Genomic DNA, 25,029 nt, shown 5'->3' with positions numbered 1-25,029 from the left:
GTTCGTTCGTTAAAATGAAATCAGACGGCTGAAAAGTACTAAGGCATTTATCGTTCTGCTAAAAAGTTCTCTTAGGAAGAGACAAGGGTGTTAGAAGTCTCGTAGAAAGTCCACTGTACCTACAATAGTAAAGGAAACTATCTTCAGGTATTGCTTCTAAGTTGAAAGTCACACACTTGGCTACAAGAGATAATGTGCGAAAATAAACGCGATTGTAAAGATTCTTAATCTAATTCGATAATTTTCTATTATTATTGAAAAATATAAAACTACGTTTAGGAATATAGGTAAAAAAGCCTTTTAAAATTTTATCAAAATCTACTTCAAAAATAAACTAATACTTTTGTTCGGGCAGATTATCTGACCTGGGTGTTGTTATAGCATACTGTTTCAAGATTTCGTTGTTTTTTGTATAAGCTGTTGCAATATTGAAGACAGCAATTTTGTCCTTATCAAGCTCAAAATGTATGAAGTTTGTACAATCCAACAGCAAAGGGTCATCCCCAGCTCGATGGTATAAATTGTCCATGCTATTTGTATATTGGGAGTAGAGTAGTTCTTCCTCGGTCAGCTCTAAGTCATCACAATTTTCCATTGCAGCGCATTTATTTGGAACATTCTCAACTTCTTTGGTCTCAATTACGTTAAAACTAACATATTCGTTCCCACTCGTCGGTGATGGGTCGGTAACAGGATCCATTGTGACGTCATCTGGAGTAATGATTTCACCCTTTGATTCTAATGTACCATTGGTGATTTCCCCATTCGTCTCGACGGGGATTTCCCCGTTAGCCTGTTTTGTAGGTATATATGGCGCAGTAAACCGGTCTAATAGGTGACATAGATGTCTTAAGTTCAGAATAGGAACGCCGTTGACTCTGTATAATTGAAGGTTGGAGAAGCTATCGTAACCGGCCGTCAACTCTGATGCCAGTACCTGAAAATGACAAAGGAAATTACAGTTAGGTGGGCTCACCATGATTGAAGTTACGGTGATGAAAATCTCATGTTTATCGTAGCGTATAACGGCAAAGAATTTAGTATTTTTGTATGTATCGGGTTTGTTTACAGACAAAATGAAGATCGCGAGATATTTAATAAATATCATTTTCAATTTTGGTTCTAACTTTTTCATAAGTAATACTGCTGCGATTTTTTAAATGGATACGTGGCGTGTATTTTTGAGACAATAAAAATATACAACGTCGAATCTAAAATGGTTGAGCTGAGAAAAGGTACCGACTAGCCATCACTTTACAAGCGTAAGCAGAATGCAGAGACGAATCTTATTGCATTTAACACTTAGTGTATCAGAAAAAAGATAGTAATTTTCTTGCAGAAGCAGATTGCCTCAAATCTAAGACGAGGCCAGTAAAGAATTTCCTTCGTGTAATTACACAAACATTAAAAGTAATTTGTGTATTGATAGACCAAACAAAAGCATTCTAAAGTTCTGTACTATTATTCCATAACATTTAATTACTCTAATGATCTCTTCTTTGTTTCAGGCATTTTCTCTCAACCCGACGAACAGGGGAGAGAAGGGGATAGAAAAAAAGAGGAAACATTGTATTACATTATACGATGATATACACATAACTAAAGTGTAAGAATATTTCGAAATAATGAGATTTTTCAATGACCTGTAATTATTATTTCGTGGCAATTGTGAGAAAGCAAAACCGATGTTATATTATATGTGAGACAACATCATGTAAAAAGCTTGTGTGGGGGATACAAGGAAAAGTCATTAATAAAGGAAGAGAGAGAGAACATACCTGACTTAAAACGACGACTTCCTGTTCTTTTGTTCCTTGAACTCCATACAAAATTCGATCGCATAGACGAATAGGTGCTTTGTGTCCCCAATCTTTACCATATTGGTGCAACATATAGGGTTGTGAGAGCGCCACAAATACTAAACCACAGTACACCACATAACTGGAAAAATATACAAACAATATTCTCATTAATAATCTTTCGCAATCAATCAAACGAAAAACTATGACAGACGAGCTGTTGATGGTATTTTAATTAATTTGTCTAGCCATGCTGCCAATCAAGAAGTAGCTGAGGTGCCAATCAACTCTGTCCTTACAGTTTTTAACAAAAAAACACACACGAAAATTCTAGAGAGAAAAAGGGAGAGTTTTTATATGAAAATTTAATTATATTGTATGAGATTTTAAGATTCTCATAGGAGAGGGAACTTTTGAAAAGTCTGCTGAGTCATACATCCGAATTAATGAAATACCTAAGGACCAATCAAAATAAAAATAATGGGAAAGATCTCCCAGGGCAACGAAACAATTAAGAGTTCAGACGTTTGGTATGTTATTAATTTGTACATCCTTAAGTAAGTGTTCTGAGAGTATGGAGTACATTCATTAACGAGTAACGACCATGAAATAGTTTTGATGAGGTCGGGTCACATGCTTAGATCAATCTAGTTGGGATCGTTCCGGATGAACATAGATGTAATCAGAAATCATCGCAAAAGATCGCTCAGTTGGACGGTCTAAAGTCCATTCGCTTTAGCGCGCACTAATTTTTAATAAAATACCTGAGGACATTTTGCTCGTACAATTTTCCCTAGAATGCTTCAAATCTAACATATTATCATCATATCAAACCGTTGAAAATTTATTTTGGAGGAGCTTCTTTTTCTAAGATTTTCAGAGATTACAGTGTTCTAAATTATCTTTTCAACTAATCAAATTTGAAGCATTGGTTGGAAAATGGCAAGCGAAACAAAAATTAGTACACATTTAAAGCGAATAAACCTTAGTTAGTTTATGCTATTACGTTTAGCTATTCTTAAAATCAAACTTTTTCATTTTTCTGAAAATGATTCTGGTAGTGAAATTGTTCGGATAATCATTCGTACTATTATAGCTTTGGAGACAAATTTCAGAATTTGCTATATCCGCATAGGACTAAAAACTGGCGATCACTTTAAAGACACAACCTCCAGTTGAAATTCTAGAAAAGTTAAGTACTCATTATGCTAAATGGTTTTAAATAGCGTGCTTGAAAATACTTCCTTCATTTTCGAAAATACGAATTGGACAAACAAAAGGAATGAAGAAAAAACTAAAAACTAATATTTACAAATAAAATTCGGCTTCGATGTATTTGCCAAAAATAAACTTCTTTCATTGAAATAGAAAAAATTATGTGGCCAATGCCAATGAGGTATAGCCGAGGGCTAGGAGAGTTATTTTTAGCCTTTATCCAGACATGAGAAATTGATGCCTTTAAATTGAACTAAACGCTTTCTTTGTTTTTGCGTGGCACAATTTCAAAAATCTATTGGTAAATACTACTTTCAATCTGGTATTTGTGTGAAAACCATGCATGCCGCACAATTTGGGAAACAAAATGGCTTCAAATCGTTCTCCTTACCTTGGACGTGTGTCATACAGATGGGGCGGTACAAGGTGCGACAACAAACCCACTGAAATGCCAACTTCCATCTTCTCCCCTGCTCTGTATACCAAAGCTCTCACACGATCACTTGGAAATTTCTTATGGATGAGATAATGCCATAATATGCGCTCACTTCCTCGGAAAGGCACCTGAAATGGTGTAAATATTAATTAAATAGTATCAACTTGTGTATCAAAGTCAACCCCCGTAACTATGTTCTAACTTTTGCAGTATACTGTCAATTCACATTCAAAGATTGACGTCAAATTTTGGTCAAAAAGTCATAAATAATTTTATCTACTTTCATTAGCGCATTATCTCGAGACAATTTTTAAACGTTTTGCTTAAAATCGTCAATTTTGCTCCCACTATTTGCCTCCACCTACCTTCCGTTTTGCCTGTTGCATCAGTTTTTGGCTCGTAAAAACTTTTTACTAGGTCTTTGTAGCGGGACCCCCTTGCGGAAATAACTTTAAATAACTTCAAGAAATTCATGAGGAAAAAGATAAAAGATGTTGACCTCCTGTTTTATTGATGAAATCCATATTTCAAATAAATAGTCAAGGATTCTCATTAAATCTTCCATGGCCCACAACCTTGACAAATACCTGTCCCCTGAGATTTTTTCTTGTCTCCCCTCCTCTGTTTTCGGAGGAAGCCAGCCTATTGCAAGATTGAGTTACTTTACGTTTTCTATTAAAATATTGACGGGTTTTTTTGTTTAACAGAACTTATAGCAAGATATGGTAAATACCGTTCCATCATCTGCAATTTCCACATCATCCAACGCCATCAAAACATCACCTCTTTTCAGTTGTCCATAGCAACAAGATAACCTAACGATCTTGGAGACAAGAACTCCAGTTTGTTTGGTCTCCATTTGAAAATAACGTCTCATGTGTTCACTTTCAATTGGTTGCCAGGAGATACCAAGATTGCAAAACCCAGTGAAATGCTCGTGTTTTTGAATGTCTTCCAGAAAATGATTGATCACTGGAATCTAGAGAATAGACGAAAAAAGCAAATAAACCAACAATACAATAAAACAAAATTCGAAGGTTTTTCGAATATCACTCTTCGCAAAAATGACTTCCCAAATAGGTTCGCCTTCAAAAGAAATTTATGTGGTTGCATGCTAGAAAAATGCCACAGATACTAAGGTTTTAGTCACCTACTGTGAGCTTTAAAAGTAAAGAAAATTAAGATATCTTTTAGAATAAATACTAACGGGTATTATGTAACCAATATTTTCAGCTTTATTCAGTGTTTCAAAAGCCACGCCCACCACACACCCATCTTTCAATGCCGGACCACCGCTGTTCCCTGAATTGATTGCTGCATCAATCTAAAATAAAAAAAATCGTAGAGAAACGGAGTCGTATGTATGATATTATCACTGGGTAAGAACATTTTATTTTGAAAATCAACAGCTTCCTGGTCAAACTAGGTTGCAAATAGAGAATGCTTATGTAAATACTGTATCATGGATCTAATGTTTCCACTGCAAGTTTTCTTAGGATTAAATGCGTTCATCCATCTTGGCTGAAAAGAGCAGATCTGAGGAAATCTAAAAGGTGCGGACCATCACATTTGATCTGTAAGACACTAAAAGACTTTATACTCACCTGTATGGCTAAAAGTTGGGTACCAGAATGTGAATAGCGTTGGATATCAACTCTAGAAACGACACCCCTGGTCACACTGATGTTATCACCACCGGTAGGGTAACCCATGACAACCACATCTTCTTCCAGTTGTGGAACACCACCCATCTCCAATGGCTCTAAATCTTCCCAGAAACTGTCATCATTCACTCCAACCTGAATACAGTAGCAAAATCAATCAATATAACATAAAATTTTTTGAAATTAGTACTTTTTAATTCGAAAAGGTCAACAATTCTTTTGAAATACATGCGAAAACGTTAAACCTCTTTGGAGGAATTCTTCACACTTGGGTGTTCTCGATTCACACTACAGCCAAATATCATAAGAAATTGCCTCCTTGTCTTTTTCAGGCCTAAATATTTGTCAAAAGTATTGCAAATAACTTAATAAATTTGATTGCTCAAATATAGGCATTGTAAAGGTATCAGACAATAAAGGGAATGATATTCAATGCCAGATTTTCGTTACCATGGCAATATCGCAAGCATGAGCAACATGAAGGATATGTGCATTGTATTTTTTCGCATCACCATGTTTTCGCACACGAATCTAAAAAAAATACCATTAAAGAATAAGATAGCAGAAGGGAAATAAACTTTCAAAAGCAAATGCAGAAATTGATTAAAACATAGCTCAAGCAAAGCAGCAGTTTAGGAATATGTTGGATGTGATGTGACAAAAAACTAACACTAATTCAGAGGCAGCACATTGTCATATTATAATCCGTTGAGCATCTTATTTCTTGGTAGGGCAAGCATCTTAAGGGAGAAAAATCTTAAGATTCACAAAACGATATTTGATCTTAAGGCTTTGATCAGTGGTAGATAAATAATTGGAGATAATTACAAAACATTTGGTTCTGCCACCTGTCTAGTTGGTATCATAGAACACAATGTGAATTATATGGCTTGTTTGATTTGATTGAAAGTTTCTTAAGGCTGGTCAGGGGGGGCACGCAGTTACTACAAGACATGATGTTTACTAAGTGCTTTTTCAACACTTTTTTTCAGGACCACCACCCTTTGCAGTTACTACACCTTGGTAGTAACTGTTTTCAGAAAATATTTCCAGGTACCACCCCTGTTTTTGAGTGATATCATCAAAAACATGCTCAAAATTACCCTAAATTGCGATTATTTTTCAACCTAGAGCCATTTTTGTGCCAGATTTTCTTTTAATTTTATTTGGTTAACAGCTGTTGAGAACATTTTAATGATAATTAGGGAAAGCATAATTTCAAAGTTGGGTCTGAGAAAAATTTTTTTTCGTCCATTTATAACAAAAATATTTTTTTTAACAAAGAATTTTTTCACAAAAAAATTCATTTTTTGTGAAAAATTTTGAAAGTTCTTTAAAAGGAATTAAAATAAAGCACTTACTACACCAAAAGTGCTAGTTTTAGTGTTTGGCACCACCCCCAAACAGCACCTACTACACTGTGTAGTAACTGTTTTCATAACTTCTGAATACATTACCACCCCGGTAGTAAGTGTCATACTGTCTTGTAGTAACTGCGTACCCCCCCCCCTGGGCTGGTTTGTTTAAAAAAACGAGACTTTAGTAACAGAAAAAAAATTGGTTCCATGAGTATATAGTACTTTACAGGCAGGCCAGTAAAACACACATCAGCCACCTGTCATATAACTCTAGAGAACTTCTGGAGCTTTTCTAGTTAGTGTACAAAATTTCTTGCACGGGAAAACAATTTCATATAGACAAAATATGGGCTATTTTGGGTTTGTCTACGTAAAAGATAATACCAACAGATGGCAAAAACTTACCATGCTCCCTAAAAATATATCTCATTTGAAAGTTTTCAAAATTTCAAGTCAATTGGATCGAAGGATGCATGAAGGGTTAAGACAATGATTAATAAAACAAAGAATATTGTGGTCCCATCATGATTAACAGGTACAACAAAAAGACTCAAAATTTAAGAAATACCAGGAAATACTACATACAGATTTTTGGTAAGCAGTAACATGAGCATTGGTGAGAATTCGTCTTCCAGAAATAACAAAGCCTGATCCAGTACAAGATTGCTGTCTTTTCATTTGCCATGGCATGCAGTAATTCGGTGTGGATGTTTGAACAAACAACTTCACTACTGATTTCCTGATCTACAATAAATTTGACAAAATAATGTATATGAGAGTCTGAATTATTTTGCTGTCAAAAATGAGAAGGATTTAATATTTTTGAAGTTGATGGACAACATATTTTTTGTTCTGGAAAATCAATTAAAAGCTTAAATATTCGCATCTTACTTAAAAAAGTAAAATTTCAATAAATAAGTGTACTGTAATTGTCTATACCTTGGCACTTCTTTTATGCTGGTCTGTACTTTCTGCATGGTTCGTCTCCATTATTAAATAATTTTTTTTAGTTTGGTATCTGAAGAGATCATACAATCAATATCAATATCGTTCTATGTATCATATTAGAAATCGAAAATCCTGTCTGAGAATAGGACAAGGGGCAGCATAGACAGGAGACCCGTCGTGTGTTTTTTATAATTTGATGTACACAAGACGGGTTCGAGCTGTGAGTCCAATATTGGACTCACATTTTTTACAGTGGGAAATTCGAATTTAGCGCTGTCCTCACTTACTAAAATAAAAACCAAATTTGGAAAGTTGCGCTTTCTCTAAGAAAGTGTGACCAGTAAAAGAATAACAAAATTTGATTGGCTATGTTTTCAACCGTTATTAGGATCTGAGAAATTCAAACTCTCAACCCATACCATGCTATACATTTCGCCATCAGTTTATCAAAGAAGAAATCATAGCATGGATTCCCAGGCTAGGGGCAGTAAGGCTCAAAATTTTACAGGTATTTACAAAATATCTCCTGTTGTTTCATGGCAACCATACTTAGAGTTATTTTGCAAATATCAACATTTAAATTCATTTTAAAACAACAGGGGCATTGTTGCTTTAAAATTACATGTTTCAAACCTGTTTTAAAACAGATTGCCAGCTAATGTTTCTATCACAACCACCTTTGATGGCTCTGGACGGACAATGCAAATAGAAAAAAAAATTTATTCTAGTCTTTCTGTCCTTTTTGTACTGGTAATTTGTTTGAGGTTTGAGAGCCTCAGGTTACCAGGTCCATTGAATCGAAATCTGGAGCTTATTTAGCTATAAAATGACAGAAAAGGAGGCACCCTACTCAAATTATCAAAATGATCCTAAACCAATATCAATGGCATCCAATACCATTATGGCCCAATGGTCACATGAGGTTTTGCGCCTTAACATAAATGTTTCTTAGTTATTTTTGCTTGCTGAAAAATCAAAAAATTTCTAAAAACCTATTTTTTTGTCAATTTTTCTGATTATGATGATGTCACAGTAAGAACTTGAATAACTTCCAGTAGGAGAAAGCTTTTGACTTGAAATTTTCACCAAAGGCGAAGGAAAGGAAGCGATTTACGAAAAAAAAATCCAACAAGTGAGACCATTTGACCATGCCCCATCTCATTTTCTATATGGAAATGCTTTGAAAAAACCTAAAAAACATTTACATTAAGGGGCTGAACCTCATGCGACCATTGGGGTGAACCCAGTTTGCCAAACATTTCAAAATGATTGAAACTGATGAAGTGTGTGGATGTGATACCAAATAAGATTTTTAACAAACTGTTCACAAACATATTTGAAGCTGATGAGAAAAGAATTTCAAAACAGAACAGTTTCAAAAATTGTGTGACATTTTTTAGAACACAAAAAATGGACAAAAATCTTTAAAGTTGAATATAATCTACTCAAATTAATTGAAATTTTGACAAGTAAAAAAGGAAATTTTATCAGCTTTTCAAAAATATATTTATGAAGTCATTCTTTGTGACAATAAATGGCTTACTAAATGAATTACCCTGTTATGTTCAAAGTATGTCACTCTCTGTCACAATCAACTGTTGAAAATAAATCCATGTTTTCATACCTCCTATATCATCCAGTAGTTAAATATGAACAACTTTCGGTGTTGATTATGCCAATAAATGACTTACTTTATGGGTAAAAAAACTAATTTTTTGTCACACTTTACTTCTGGGTATAAGTCAATTTAGGTAAAAAATAATACATTATTTAGGGATATATCTGGCTTAACCATATAAAAAATATAGACATTATGCACAATGTGCTCTGTTTCTATGAGACAGTTTTGTAAGAGCCTTCAAAAATGTCACACACCCAGTACTGAATTTTTGAAACATCACATGAATTTATTGGGAAAAAGAGTGCCAGGAACCAACCATTGAAAGCAACAATTATGTTGTTTGTCAAATGAAGTTTGATATAAAGGATTAATAAGTTATTAAGGTTTTCAGAGCAATGCCAAAAACTTTAAACCCAAATATGTCGAGTTGTAGAAGGCTATTAGGAAATTACTTCTCAAAGTTGGATAAGTAACAAACTTTGACGCTATACACCAAAGATGTTGCGAGAAATGGCACAGAAAAAAGCGAGCCGCTTACTGAATGACTGTCTAACAAATTTCATTTTTCGACTATCAGAAGTTTTGATCTCTTTCTGTTTAAAAGTGGCAAATTGATTCTTAGTCCGGTAATTCTATTTCCTGTCATCGGCAAAGACAAAGACAAAGTAAAGAGAAAGTAAACAAGCAACATGCTGAATGGACCTACCTGATGATGAAAGTTAGATAGCAATGCGAGAAGAAAAATGAAAAAAAATCAGTCAGTCAATAGTTCCAACTTCAAAAATCAATTTTATTGAAAATTAGAACATGCTTGATGGTGGGCATTGCTATTAATAATGTTTTTGAATGAAAAAACAACCAATTATAAGGAAAAGCCCAATGAAAATCAAGAAAAACGGCGATTTCCGGCATACTTCTGACATTTTCGGCAGGAAAAAATTTTTTCTCAAAAATCGGACCTGACCATGTTTTGGGCATTGTTAATACGCATCTTTGAGCAAAAAATCAGAAAAAACTAATGATAAAATCGCGACAAAATACCAAAAACAGTTTTTCCGGCATATTTCGGGCATTATCGACCGAAAAATTGTTTTTTCGAAAACCGGGCTCCGTCATATTTTGGGCATTGCCATTTTGCATCATTGTGCCAAAAATCAGAAAAAACTAACGAGCCAATCCTGAGAAAAGCTGGTAACAGACGGACGAACGGATGGACGGATGAACGGACATCTGTTAATTTATAGCACCTCCGAGGTAGGTCCAAAAAGTCCCACTCGTAAGAGACAGATGTAATATGGTATTTCTTTCTTTGTGTGACAGGTATGCAGGAGGGCTAGAATACCACTGGCGTGAGACAGGGGTGTAATATTCATAGAATTATATTTCACAGCTCTATCGACCTCTACGAAATAATTGTAGATTTATAAAATATTGTCTTCATTTTCATCTGTCGTCCTGTCATCAGATGATATGGACAGACTAGACGTTGTTTTGGTCTTTATCCTAGGTTTTTGAACTAGGCGAAGTTTTGTTCTAAAGCTTCCTCTTACATACCAAACGAAGTCACCATTTTCTAAATTCATTTTCTTTGCCTTTTGACAAATATTTTTAATAACTTTTCTTTCGTTGATGGTGAAGTTGTCTGTAATCCTGGAGCCAATTTCGTTGAACTGTTTCAGCTTATGCAGATTTTGCATTATCCGTTCTTTTTCCTCCGTACTTTTTAAGATCAACTTGATGGGACGCAATTGTAGCCCTTTTCTGTTTATTAGCTCAATGCGATGGTGGGATGGTTTAATATTTTGGACGCCAATGGTACTTGATATACCTTCAATATCTATTTTGTCTTGTTCCTGTTGTTCCTCTTTTGTATCTACCTCTAATTCCACCATTCCATGTATAATAATGATTCGTTTTCTTGTTTTGATGTCCCTTTCTTCATTCTTATTTTCTTGTTGGTGTTCTCTCACTGCTGATTTGAAATTATCCTTGTGTTTCTTAGTTATTTCAGCGTATGTTTTTTCTGATTTTTTTCTATGTATTTCGTTGTTTGCTGTATTTCTTCTTTTGTAATCTGCTTGGTTTTTATTTCAAAATCAGCCATTTTATTGGTTATAAGATGCTTTTGATATCGTTCTTAAGGCTGCAGTTCTTGGCTAGCTGGTTTTTGAGCTTTTTAATGACGTCATCCTTCTTCTCAATCTCCCTCTGCATCATATGATACGAGTTCTCACTTATTTTACTCATTAGAGATCGTGTTATCTGCACGCAATTCTGACATAGATATTGTTCGTTATAAGTGTTGGCAAAAATTTACAGCTGGTAATTGTGTGCACTCGTAGTGTACCATGTGGTGGCAGTTTCGGCATTTTAGACGTGTTTGGTCATCGTCATCTGAGCAGGAGGTGAGAGTACATGTTTGTTTTTGTTTAGCTTCTTCAAATGGTTGTTTTTGTTGCTTTTTGTCTGCATTTTCGTTCATGTTTTTGATCTTGAATTTGAATTATGTACTTCCTTTGTTGTGAGACAAGGAGACAGGAAGGCAAAACACTACTTGCACAAGACAGGGATGTAATATGGTATTTCTTTCATTGTGAGACAGGGAGGCGGGAGATTTAAAATTCCACTAGAATGTAGGTATCTGATAGAATAATACCGGGTGACCCACGAAAAAGTTCAGACGTTTTCCGACGTCTTGAGGCCGAACAAATATCCCAAAGTGCTTGGAGTTTTGATATTTAGAAAGAAGATATCGTAACTTAAAATTTGAGCCATCACTTTTTAAATTTGACCAACTTGTTCTCTACTTATGAGCTTTTAAAGTCAAAATTCACTTTTCGAAAAGTGTAAAAAACACGTAAAAAAGAGGTATTAAATTCATGCAATCAATTAGAAAATCACTTACAAATTGACTTATTTAACGAGTTTTATGACATTAATAATTAATAAAAACACCTTTGAAAGTAGTTTTTGTTTAAAACAAGACTAGTTTTTATAAAAATTGGCGCTTTCATAGATTTTTTTCAAAAACTGTATATCAAAAACGTCTAAAAATACCAAATTTGATACCCCTTTTTTACGTGTTTTTTACACTTTCCGTAAAGTGAATTTTGACTTTAAAAGCTCATAAGCAGAGAACAAGTCGGTCAAATTTAAAAAGTGATAGCTCAAATTTTAAGTTAGGATATCTACTTTCTAAATATCAAAACTCCAAGCACTTTGGGACATTTGTTCGGCCTCAAGACGTCGGGAAACGTCTGAACTTTTTCGTGGGTCACCCGGTATTTCTTCAGAAAATTCTCGCATCTTTCCTTCCCCTTTTTACGTTGCCTTAATACCTTGAATTAATTAATGCTTGTGAAAAAGCAAGCTATTTTTATTTTTTATCCTATTTACTCTCATATTGATAGGGATCATGGCGTTGTAAATCTACAGACCTAGCAAGCGTGCAGCAACTTTGATTTTTTGGGGGTTCAATTTTCAGAAAATATTAGAAGGCATTGCATTGCAACGTTTCTTCCTTAGCTTGAAATCAGTGAGAAAAACCAAAAGGAAGAAGGTTTTGGTGAGAAAAGAAGCACAAAGATAGATGAAAATCAACTTTGACAGTTTTGGGAATTTAATTGGGGGCTTGTTTGTTACACATCTAATAGAATATTGTGTCTTACACGAAAGTAGATGTTGCAAGAGTTGTTGCTCTTTTCAATAACACTTCACTTTTTGCAAGAATTTGTTGGAGATGGAGGTAGAAATTTTTTGAAAATGAACAGCTTATTTTATCCCTTTATATCAGAAATTTATCAGACAATGAAACAGATATAGGAGGGAATACACATGAGACTGATCATCTACTCAAACAAGGGCTTTCAAAAGTCATCATTACTATTGTTATCATTTTTATGGCTATGATTAGTATTTGGTAAAATTTACATATAGGCTAAATGGTTTTGATTTACAAACTTTTGGATTTTATTTTGACCATCTACACTTTCATTGGAAATTTTAAGTACAATTATCAAATACTCAGAGTCTTTATGTCATCAATGTGTTATTGTTACTGCCACTGTGCAGTAATTAATTAATGTTATATATTTAAAATACGCCATTTGTGAATTGATACTTTTATTGTATTTCTGAGCAAAAAAATGTATTACAAGAACTCTCTGACTAAAAGACACAAAGAAATACAGCCACCTGAAGTTCAAAGACATACCAACGTCAGTATGATCAAAAGACAAGATCTGACGTCAAATCGCAGTAGAGCTGACAGTTAGTTGGTCTTAAAGCAGCTGTATTCCTTTGTGTGTTTTAGTCAGAGAGTTGTTGTAATACATTTTTTTGCTCAGAATTTCATGCTCTTTCAGAGAGTATCAATCATTTCCGTTTATTTTGACTTTTGAAAATCAGATATTTCTCTACCCCTTATTTTCCAGGGCCTAATCCGCGTCCTCCCTCTCAAAAATATCTTGTAATATACTGTTCTTTGGAATAGACTAAAAATGGCTAGGTCGTAGAAAAGATGTCATGAAACCCAAGGCTTGTCCCCCTACTATAAGGCAATAAAATAAATTAAATCTTTATTGTATATTCAGTCTTGGTTTTAGTTTATTGATCCACAGTGCCTTGAGGGACATTAAGCATTGTTCAGACTTAATTGTGCAATCTATCATCATTACATTTTCCATCAGAATTTTGCAATTACAGTTTTGAAAGTGACTTCGCACTGGAGTGTTTAGGTTGCGGTGCTCTTTGATCCTGGTAATTAAGTGCCTGACAGTTTGCCCGATGTAGCTCGATTCACATTGAGCCATTGAATTTGATATACTACCATTCTCTTGAGCTCCTTTTCAACTTTTGCTTTTACAGAAGGAAGAACTTGTTTAGTCTTTTTCAGTTTTTTGACTAAATATTTTAAATGCTCATTTTGTTATTTACTTTACATTTAAATACTATTTTAGCTCTATAAACCATAGTACAATGTGGAGTATTGTTTAAATAATAAATAGCTTTATATTTCCTTTTTGAAAAAAATATGCAAGTATACAAGTTAGTCAGTGATGTCTGTTTTGTCTGAAAATTCTTTTTTTACTTGTAGATTTTTGTGAAAATTTGGAAGATCAAGAAGAAAAAGCCAATAAAACATCCCCTTCTCACAGACCTGGCAGGACTTTTTCAGCCAGGGGGTAAAAATAATTGACTGGAATATGGTCATACTCATATAGTGTAAAGTAGGGAGGGGAAAACTTTCAGTATTTTAAATAATTGTACTTAATTTTTCAAGCACACATAAAGTGAACCTCCGCAGGATTACATAGGAAAATTTTAGGAGAGGATCTGATTTGGTTTGTGCCTGGTACTCACAACTGGGTTGATGCTGAAGGTCAAAGAAACAGAAAAAAATCCATTTTTCAAGTAAAATTCCTGCTATTTGGTGCATTTTGTACTAGCGCCAACTTAAAAAAGTTGAGCCCCCACAAAATTGAAGTTGCTGCACACTTGCTATGCACTGTAGATTTAGAACAAAATGGATACACAGATGATCTAATCTTATTCCTCCTTACCAGTGTTGACCTTCAAAAAGCAACAGAAGTTAATAACGGTTGGTTCAAGACGCAGGACACAAGACACAGGACACAGGACACAGAACGCAGGTCATACAAACTACAGACCGGAAAATTGAAACACACTTGTAACGTAACATATAGAAAATACGCTATTTAGAAGACTTTTAAACAAATGAATGATATTTCTAACGATTACAATTGTTTAACATTTTCTTTTGTTTTTTACATTAATTAAAGCTGACCTGTCAGCACTGACATGCGTCCTGTCTCCTGTGTCCTGTCTCCTGCATTTCTAACAAACTGGAAGTAAAACAAGAAATGTAAAGGGACTGAAAAAAATTATATACAAATTGTCATCAATATTTTGCGTAAATGGTAATTTCCGGCATTTTTTGCCGGGAAAAACTTTTCTTCGTCACATCATGAACATATAAACGACTGGACATCCATCTCCTTTGTCTTTTTAAAGATAACACAGCTAGCTTTGTTGCCGCCTCGTTAAAAGCATAAAATGAAACAATAGCTTTTGATGATTTACTACTTTGGAATACCTTACTAACAACGTCAAAACTTCGACAAAAGTCTCTGTTGTTCTACTCTTCTCAAGTCTTTTATCTATATCATAACAAAGATAACAGAAGCAAAATTATCATCAGCTTGTCAAAACTCCGACTAATATTTCTAAATTTTGACTTAAAAGTGTCTAATAATTTTAGAGGGTGTCACATTCCAACTTCGATAATTCTTATTACACAGGCTCTCAACTAGCAAGCTATTTTTTCAAGTCATAAAAAAATTATTGGAGTAACAAAAGGGATTCAAAAGTATACACGCAGTTGAAATTCTGCATTTCAGAGTTGAAAATGTTGATGGAATAGATTAAAAACTTTTAAAAAAATCGAAAATAATTTTTTTGTACATTATGAGTAATGTTCAAGCTCTATCAATCTTTTTACCTAAATAATTCAAAGAAATAAAATTATGATGGAATATTGCCGGATTTTTCATACCAATTTTGAAATACAGGCGGCAACGAAGCTCGCTTCAAAGAGACAATAAAAGATAGATGTCCAGTCGTTTATATGTTCATAGTCACATTCATCAGTGTGCAAAATTTCATAAAAAAATATAAAGTATATACAGCTCGAATAATTTAAGAAAGTTCCGGCTTTAAAACAAACAGTGAGGCTGGAACTTTGATTTTTGAGGATTACGATTTTACCAGCCTTTTAGCAATTTTTGCCTCGCTAACCCAAATCTCGCAACCTCTATACCTTAAAGGAAGATCAAAATTAGAGTTTTTCAGTGTTCCGAAAAAAACGCAAAGCAAAAATTTTTTCATCTACACAGGATCGATTCTCAACAACAAAATACATATTTTGGTCTTTGGGTTTGTTTCTGACGTTTTTGCATCAAATAATATCGATCACTTTCCTTTTCCCCTTGAGCACGCAAGAAAAAATGATTAGCTCGCATTCTCGCGCGGGCGAATAAAGATGAGGCGACAATCTTGTACTGAGAGTGCTATTAGTTTCTGCCCTATAGACCATTTTTTAAAGAGGCTGCCATGTTAAATAATTATGTAGTAGTCCAGCATAGAAACAATGATACAGCCATGTATAAATTACTGTATCATACATATTTTAATAATCATGCATAGCTGTATGATTGTTTTTATGCTGGACTACATAATTATTCATAAGGACAGCCTTTTTTTAAAAAAATGCACCCACAATAGAATGGTCCAAATACGGGGGTATTCCAATGGAGTGCAAGGCTGAGAAAGCCACATGAATCATGGTCCATCCTATAAAAGGAAGTTCATTCTATGGTGGCCTATCTTGAAGTGAAGGTGGTTGAACAAAATGTTTTTGGCATTTTGATGTAACTGCCAGGTCATTTATTTGTTATTTGAGGCCTATGCATGTTAGCCTCCACTGATGCAAGTTACCTGATCTCACAGTACTTCATTCTGAACATATTTGGTGTACTGTGAACCATTTCCAGGGCCGCTGCTGGGGGCCCAGCAGATCCAGCCCAGATAGATCACAACATTTCTACACCAAACAAATGCTGAAATGTCCAATTCTCCTTACCTTACAGCCAGACGATGCCAATCGAACGAATCGAACGCCGAATCAATTGAACGCAATCGAATGATTGAAATTCGATTGCCGAACGCAATCGAATGCCAATCGAATATTACCGCGATTTTCTCGATTGATTCGATTGCGTTCGATTAGTGCCTGGATTCGACTGATTTGATTGATTCGATTGCGTTCGATTGACTAATGTATTCGATTGATTCGATTGATTCGACTACTACGTTCGGTAGGCTTATGCATTCGACTGGATTAACAGTTAGTCACACTAGGAAATTAAGCTTTCAGAAAAAACAACATCAGTCATCTACAGGATACATTTCAACAACAAGGATGAGAGTTACCTGAATCAAGTTCGAAAGACAATATTAATTAAAACTTGAAAGTTTGAAACAAAATAAAACATGCAGCAGACAAAATCAACCAACCAAAATTTGTCATTCAATTCCCGAGACAGCGCTTCGATTTTTAAGGCCTTGTTTATAAGCTAAAGTAAAAACAATTCCGCACATGTAAATGGGTCATTGTTTGAGGTCCGGCGAAATTTCCGGGAGATAGCCTATCCGGTGGTCCGCGGATCTAGGTGGGTTTCGCCTCCCCCGTAGATCTTTTTCTTGGGAAGTTGATCTTCAAATTACTTTTCAAGGTTGGCTTGGCTCCAATTTTTTCATCTATATATGGCTCAAATTTTAGGCAATTTCTCAAAGTTTTTGAAAATGTTAAAATTTTAAATTTTAAAATGTTAAATTATTTTTTCATGAATCCCCTTAGAAGTTTGGCGGCGCATTTCTTTGCTTGAGAGTCAAGTAAACGATATAGCGCTTTCGCATCATTAATCTTTGATACGTATTTTGGCGGGACACTAGTGTGACTAACTGATTAACGCTGATTCTCCTTCAACATTTGAAGAGTTAAAAACGAGATGATTTTAGCCTGGATTCTAGAAAATGCAGATCATGCAGGCCCACACATGTTTACTGCAGGTTGTGTGTCAAAGCCGTTGGTTGCGTTGATTTATCTATCGTATCGATACTTAACCTCCCTAATAAGAGGCGCTCGAAATTGAAAGGAATTAAGGTAAATTGGAGTCTAATTTAATCGACGACCCGTCGAACGCAGTCGAACGTTCTCGAACATCAATCGAACGTAATCGAATATTAATCGAACGTAATCGAATATCAATCGAATCAATTGAATTTTACCCAGAATTTTACGTTCGATTGATATTCGATTGCGTTCGGCAATCGAAATGCAATCGATGCATTCGATTGCGTTCGATTGATTTGATTGGAATTTTCGTTCGATCGTCTGGTTACAGTACTACAGTACTGCAGTATGTTGCCGCACCCATCTTGAAATATAAATAAAACCCAAGAGAAAATACTTAACATACTTACCTTGATGGTCATGATAGTACTTTAAAATCAAATGAAAAATGATGAAGGTGGAATAAATAATGGTGCTATTTTAAAATTGGTCACAGCAAAGGACGCCATTTTGAATTCACCATCCACGTGTTGGCTCTAACTGAAGTATACTACGATATTTCTCAAGGTCCGTAATAATAAAGGTGTAATACAGAAATACGGAGAAACTACGGACGTTGGCTGATTACCCGGGGGGGGGGTACTTAGGCAAATGGAGGGTGTGCGGTATATGTGCTTCCCTTAAGGGTACATTTTTTGGGTCGAAAAAATCAACTTTTTACCCCCGGAAAGATCAAAATTTGGTCAAAATTGGTCGTCGTCATGATTGCGGCGCAGCATTGGATGGGAAATAAGTGGATTCACATTCATGCCTAAAGGTAAGAGATTTCTACTCTAGCCCTTCGAACTTTGTGAACTTTAAACTCAATGGTTAGTATTTACATCATCAGTATCCTCATGTTCAGTCATTTGCTTGGTCATTTTCTGTCGACCAATAAAACGATCTAAAAATTATGCTATGCTAATTGACATGCCATAATTTACCCCAAAATAAGAGCCCCCCCCCCCAGCGGTTTGCGTGATGGTGTGATTGGGACTTTTTTCTTCCGTGATGGCGTGATCAGAGATTTTTTTGGCGTGATGGCGTGATCAAAAATTTGGCGTGATGCGTGATAGGGCAAAAATTTGAGGCGTGATGCGTGATTTGGGCTATTTTTCGCTATTTTCGTGATGCGTGATGGAGAAAGTTTTTTGCGTGATGGCGTGATTAGGGGTGCCGCTGGGGGGCTACCCTGAGTATCAGAGGTTAAGTATTCAAAGAAAGTAGTAACCTCTGAAGACAAATAATAGAAATTTTATCGCGCATGTGTCAATCTAATCACTGTAGAAAAAATCAAAGATGAAGAGCAAATATTACCATATAAATGTCTAGCAGACTGTATCAGTATGCAGTTTACTATTTACGAATTCCCCAGAAACCTCCAAGTGTAGTTGAAATGAGTTTATTTCGAAAGAAATCTTTTACATGATCCCCAAATGTATAACAAAATGTATAACAGTAATTACTAAACTTTTAATTATGGAAATGTCACTTTAATTGAATCGAAATAATAGACAGACAGACAGACTTTATGTTATGATTCTCTATCACTGACTCTTTTTACAAAGCATTGATGACTTTTTGTAAGTTGTGTTTTCAACGACGGGAATAAAAATATCGACTATGACGCTCATCCAAGATCTTGGATGGTCGTCATGGTGACTTTTGTCTTCGCTGATTGCGCGATGAATAGAATCTCGATTCGTCGGCACAGCGTAAATATTTGATTTTGAGCTGTGCTTTCACGGTACTGGGGGACCTCAAAATAAGGATGGTAAAATTCACAAAATTTTCTTTTGTTTTCTCCTTTTAGTAAGGTGAACCCTTGCTAAAAATATTGCTAAAAAGGTGACCCTTAGTTAGAGTAACAACATTATTAACAAAAAATAAAAATTCTTCGATTTTAAAATTAATTTCTTGACACTTTTCACTCTTCTTTGATACTCGAGCTATTATGAAAATCATGAAAAGACTTGTCAAGGCATGTCAATTAGCATAATTTTTAGATCGTATTATTGGTCGACAGAAAATGACGAAACAAATGACTGAAGATGAGCGCACTATGATGATGTAAATACTAACCATTGAGTTTAAAGTCCGAAGAGCTAGAGTAGAATCTCTAACCTTTACCAGGCAAGAAAAAGTGAATCCACTTATTTCCCAACCAATACTGCGCCGCAATCATGGCGACGGATAGTATCTAGCGGCTCCTTTGTTTTCGAGACATTATTTGAAATCTAATGAAGTTTCAATCCGGCGTTTGCGTAAAAACCACGCGCGGGTATTTTGGATGGGAAATAAGTGGCTTCGTTTCCCATCCAGGAGTCTCGAGTCTAGTCCTTCAAGCTTGGAAGTCAATGGGTGCAACCTAATTGTTTGTTGTTTTTTTTTGCTCATTTTTGCGAAAAACCACAAGAACTTATTATGTCGTCATAATTGATAACGTCATAAAAAACCATGAAAAACGTAAAAATTGAATTCCTCAAGAATGGCCCATCCAATTCAATAAGCAAAAATAAAATGAAAAATCCTAGTTTTTGCTGACTGATGTTTCTAAATAGTTTTATATAGTTAATTCTTATAAATATAGAAATGATTATATATAGCTAAAGTCTAATCTACACAATAGACAGCTCCAGTCTTAAAGCCTTACTCTGGAGTACTCTGGAGTCTTACGCTCATAACGAAGGAAGATACGCCGTAGCCTTGGTGTATAGCAGGATCACACCATTTTAATTTTTAAAAATTATGGTGCCCTGGATTATCTTTTCAACGAGTATAAAAATTATTAAATTGGTTTTGGTTTTCTACTGTCTGGAATATTTCTTGCTTAACAATAAAAATATCTAAATATATACGTGTTTTATAAGAACAATTTTAAAAGAACACGAGGCCGAAAATTTGCCTAAAACCTGAAACCTAAAAACAAATTAAGAACAATCTGAGCCTCAGATTTCAAGAATTACTAAGAAAGTACTGGATTTTAATAGATTTAAAACCCTTATTAAGAACGTTCATCGTTCTTATAAAAAAGCGTGAAGTTCCACAAATTTGATCATTATTCTACAATAATTTCCAGGTAAAAATCTCACCATAAAGCCAAATCATTTAAAATAACATCTTCAAATTACAAAGTATACCATGAAGATTTCAATTATTATATTCATTTATTACGCTGTTTGTTTGGTGACATCTTTTTAGATAATTGACCAGCGATTTATCAAGCCGATTTCTTCGCGTTCGATAGCGTTGATTTTTCAGGATTTTCCTGACTTGAAGAGGCTTTCATTGATTTTTCTTCCTTTTTCATCATTTCCACACCCTGTTTGGCGTTATCTGCACTCCCTTCATTTTCCATTAAATCTTCAGCCTTCAACGCCGCCCTTATTTCACTTCGTTTAGATTCTGCAGCAATTTGGCACAATTCATAATCACGCCCTTCCACCCAAACACACTGTTCTTCTTCATCATTGATTTCCATTGGGTGAACCAATTTACGACATGATAAGAAATTCAACGCACATTCATCCACAGGCTCATCCGGATACATCTCCCAAAAACATGTGGAACTCGACCTCAATGTTCCTTCGTTGGGGATTTCGTTACTTTCAACGGGTTGTTCCGGGCTCATTCGGGTCCGGATTTTACAGCGACAATCATAATCACCAAAAATTCCAGACTTCACTTGGCTGCTGACTGCTTCCCAATACGAAATGTAATTACACAGATTCACTTGTAGTTCATTATTACGGATTTGTCCGAATATGAGATACGATTCGGACACATTCAAATGAACACCACACAAATTTTCGGACAACGGTGTGGTGATGTTCGCTTCAACAAACTCCAAATCGTCAAAAGTGTCAATGTCATTGCTCTCAACATTTTGCGCGTCTTGTTTACTGATGAAAAGATGACGTAGTGCTTGGTGACCGCCGAACACTTCCAAGATTGTTAGGGAGTAAGAACGATATGAGAAAATATCTTTCGTTACATTTCGACCAGATGACGTTATCAGAGCTTTGATTACTGTAAACAAAACATTAAATCATTTTTAAGATCAGGGATTTATATTGAAAAAATCAAAATGATAAATAACGTAATTTCTCTAATTTAACTAGTCACTTTCGTTATCTCGTGTAACTTAATGTATGTCCCAGAATTGCATTAATCTTTCCGCCCCATTTCCAGTCCCTAAACCATAACAAACTATATATTTTTGGGAGCGTATTTGGATGTAGAATACCGTATTCGGTGTAACTTAAATTTTTTCTCAGTATAATTAGAGATATCTTAAGAAAACCTGTTTATGACGTCATTATTGATGACGTCATAAATATAAAAAGTTGAATATATCGAGAAATATAAATCCAAACTTTTTGAAATTTGGACCCAGTGATAAAGTACAATTTTAAAAGTATTTCCCAATTTTAATGACGTCAGCAGAAATTGCAAGAATTCGAATTTTTGCGATAAAATAATGACATCAGCAAATTTTCAAATATTTTGAAAACAATTCTCCTCCTCTTGATGAGTTCTATCATTGGTCGAAATTTCATAAAGTTTCGAGTATTAGTTCTAGAGATATTCAACTCTTTAAAGTTATGACGTCATAAATAATGACGTCATAATCACGTTTTATTAAAAAAAACTCAAATTCTGCTGAGAAAAAAATTAAGTTACACCGAATACAGTATTCTACATCCAAATATGCTTCCAAAAATATATAGTTTGTTATGGTTTAGGGACTGGAACTGAGGCAGAAAAATTAATGCAATTCTGAGATTTCAGACTAATTAAATCCACTACTTCATAGGGCATCAGATCCCATAGCCATATTTAGTAGTTTTTGAAAATATAATCAGTTATCAAAAAAAAATCGAACCCTCCCCGCACCGTTCATAAGGTATCTAAGAGTGTATATACAATTAATTTAAATGACTCGTAAAAAGATAAATTTGCAAAAATAATTACCGAATTCAGAGTTACAAAATAATTCTTGAGGGTGCGACGGAAAACAAGAACAAGCGTCAATGCGACCAAATCTGGTAGCAGCAAAGACCAAAACTAAAAACAAAGTCAATTTCTGCATGGCAAAGGACCTCTTAAGATTTTCTTGAAAACAAACTGACATCAAAATACGAATGACCTTCACAGTAAAGTACAAATGAAAGACCACATTTCATATTTCCATTTTGGTTTCTTTATACATATAAATTTACATCAAGTCATTGTTAAAAGATCCGAGTTAACCGCACTCATTTGAAGTTTTACATCAACAAATTCCAAACAAGGGATATAGACAAGGGACAAACAACTCTGTCCGTCATCACGCATATAAATATGTTTAAATTTAGTGATGCAAGATAACCGTGGATACTACTACACGTTTTTTTTAATAAAACCAAACTATAAGAACATAAGGCTTCAATGGACAAAATGTTAAGAACAAGTTAAGAACATTTTAAGGCTTATAGGTCAAAAAGTTAAGAACATCCTAAGGCTTCAAAATTTTGGATGTTCTTATAAAAAAACGTGTAGTTTACGTGATGTTACAGAAATAAAAAAAAACAGCGTCAAATTATAGTATGGCATTATTAAGGTTTATTCTAAGATACTAGGAAAGTGAATATCATTAGTTTTAGAAGATTGGCGTTTATTACGGGCGGTCGCTTCCGCCACTATTTTTGGTAGCATTTGACTGGTCCGTCCAATTTCGATCACGGTCTTCTTGCGATTATTAGCGGAGGTAACTAGTTTAGGTAATGAGCCTACATGCGTAGCACTAACACGATAATTTTTGCTCGATTGTTCAGCGTAAATATTTAGTAATTTTTGCAAACTCTCATGTTGTTTCAACGAGAGTTCATTTTGTCGCTTCGGTCGTGCATCAGGTTTTCGCAGCTTCCCGGTTGGTTTGTAGAGTTTCTTCCAACGAATGTTAGCTTCTTCCGGTGCAACAAAAACTAACGGGCATTCGTAAATACGTTTGGCTTGCGTTAAAGAGGTCTTCCTATTAACCATTTCTGTTGTCTTGTTCTTTTCTTTACCAAATATCCATCTTTGTGTTTGTCTTCGTTTGATAGAGTGAAATAACGCTAGAAAAAATAACTAACGTTAAAAAAAAGTTATTTGACGTCAATTTTGAAAGTGACAAAGAAGTTGTTTTGGAACATCGAAACTCTTTTAGAATTCCACATAAATCTGTAAAAGAATAGGTTTTAAAAACAATTGAAACTTCATCTTATGTGAAAAAAACTAAACATCGAAAAACGATGACGCGTTGAACAAGAAAGAAAGATGGATACAGATCGAAAATGTAATGTAGAAAGACAGAAACTCTTTACTTATCATCAACGTAGTAAAATTCTAAGTTGTTTTATAGCAAAATACAACTATGCACCCCTACTGAGTACATTGAAGATGGTCAAAATAAGAAATAGATAATTTCGTCCGTTTTGAGGAAATTTAGATAAAAACTACGACCCAAAGTCGTGCATGTCGATTTTCCTCTTTTTAGCTCGTAGTATCCTAGTGCTCTATCAAGACGATCCCACGCGTTTACTCAAATGTATGTAACACACTAAAGTTATTTGATGTGTCTGATAATGAATTTTGACAAGTGTCCCAACATCAAAACATTTCCCATACGTCAACTTTTGCAATATTCTCAGTCACTAACTTAAATATTTCTGGTGTCTTCGATTTCAAAGCCAGCGTTAATAAAACAGGTAGTTCCGTTTCTTGAAAGACGATTTGTCCGATCTTTTTGGAGATAATTTTATACATTTGATGTTGTTCACCTAATAAGAACTGAACATTGACTGAAATCTCACTGTTTGGAGTCGTCATTGGTCCATTTTCATCTTTCGTGATGTTTATTACTGATCCAAAACTCTGACATTGCGTGATGTTAATCACTATACGATTCTTGAACTTTTGAGCATGAAATTCTGTTCTTAATTTCTCGTCATCTGATTGGATAGCAAAGTCACGTGATTGAAGTTCGTGATTTCTTTTGTGTAAGCCACTTTGTATTAGTTGTGTATTATCTGCCAGCATTTTTTGTTTTTGTTTTTCTAAAAAAAACACAAAAGGATGATAGTGAAAAATACTCAAAGCAAATTTTGTTTTACAATGGATGTTCTCTGATTTAAATTCCAAGGGGAGCTTGTCGAATGATCGAATGTCGAATTTCTATTTCTAGCGTCGTTTGTGAGCCTATCGAATAACAGGTTGTCCAATAAGAGAGCATTGACTGTGTTGCAATGAGCTGATTAGAAAACACGTTTTCTC

The 25,029-nt window shown here is 34.8% G+C and overlaps 3 protein-coding genes across 3 annotated transcripts; all 3 read right to left on the bottom strand.

Annotated features, from left to right (window-relative positions):
- Window positions 1-221: 221 nt before the first annotated feature.
- Window positions 222-7,489, bottom strand: LOC136801595 (uncharacterized). Its single transcript, XM_067058235.1, has 9 exons — window positions 7,412-7,489; window positions 7,058-7,216; window positions 5,565-5,645; window positions 5,055-5,249; window positions 4,658-4,774; window positions 4,184-4,429; window positions 3,406-3,578; window positions 1,779-1,941; window positions 222-937 (listed from the first exon to the last, which is right to left on the bottom strand). The coding sequence occupies exons 1-9, from the start codon at window positions 7,460-7,462 to the stop codon at window positions 335-337; spliced, it is 1,788 nt and encodes a 595-aa protein (XP_066914336.1). The 5' UTR covers window positions 7,463-7,489; the 3' UTR covers window positions 222-334.
- Window positions 7,490-20,769: 13,280 nt separating this feature from the next.
- On the bottom strand, window positions 20,770-22,919 carry LOC136801594 (metalloproteinase inhibitor 2-like). Its single transcript, XM_067058234.1, has 2 exons — window positions 22,708-22,919; window positions 20,770-21,762 (listed from the first exon to the last, which is right to left on the bottom strand). Exons 1-2 carry the CDS (start codon window positions 22,865-22,867, stop codon window positions 20,954-20,956), a joined length of 969 nt encoding a protein of 322 aa, XP_066914335.1. The 5' UTR covers window positions 22,868-22,919; the 3' UTR covers window positions 20,770-20,953.
- A 1,447-nt stretch (window positions 22,920-24,366) lies between these two features.
- On the bottom strand, window positions 24,367-24,795 carry LOC136801781 (proteasome assembly chaperone 3-like). The gene has a single exon (XM_067058447.1). It carries the CDS (start codon window positions 24,793-24,795, stop codon window positions 24,367-24,369), a length of 429 nt encoding a protein of 142 aa, XP_066914548.1.
- Between the last annotated feature and the right edge of the window lie 234 nt (window positions 24,796-25,029).

Source organism: Clytia hemisphaerica, unplaced genomic scaffold (assembly GCF_902728285.1).
Source record: "Clytia hemisphaerica strain Z4C2 unplaced genomic scaffold, Clytia hemisphaerica genome assembly, whole genome shotgun sequence".
NCBI classification, from domain to species: Eukaryota; Metazoa; Cnidaria; class Hydrozoa; order Leptothecata; family Clytiidae; genus Clytia; species Clytia hemisphaerica.
The sequence above is the reverse complement of the archived record's forward strand: the minus strand, read 5'-3'. Positions and strand labels throughout refer to the sequence as shown.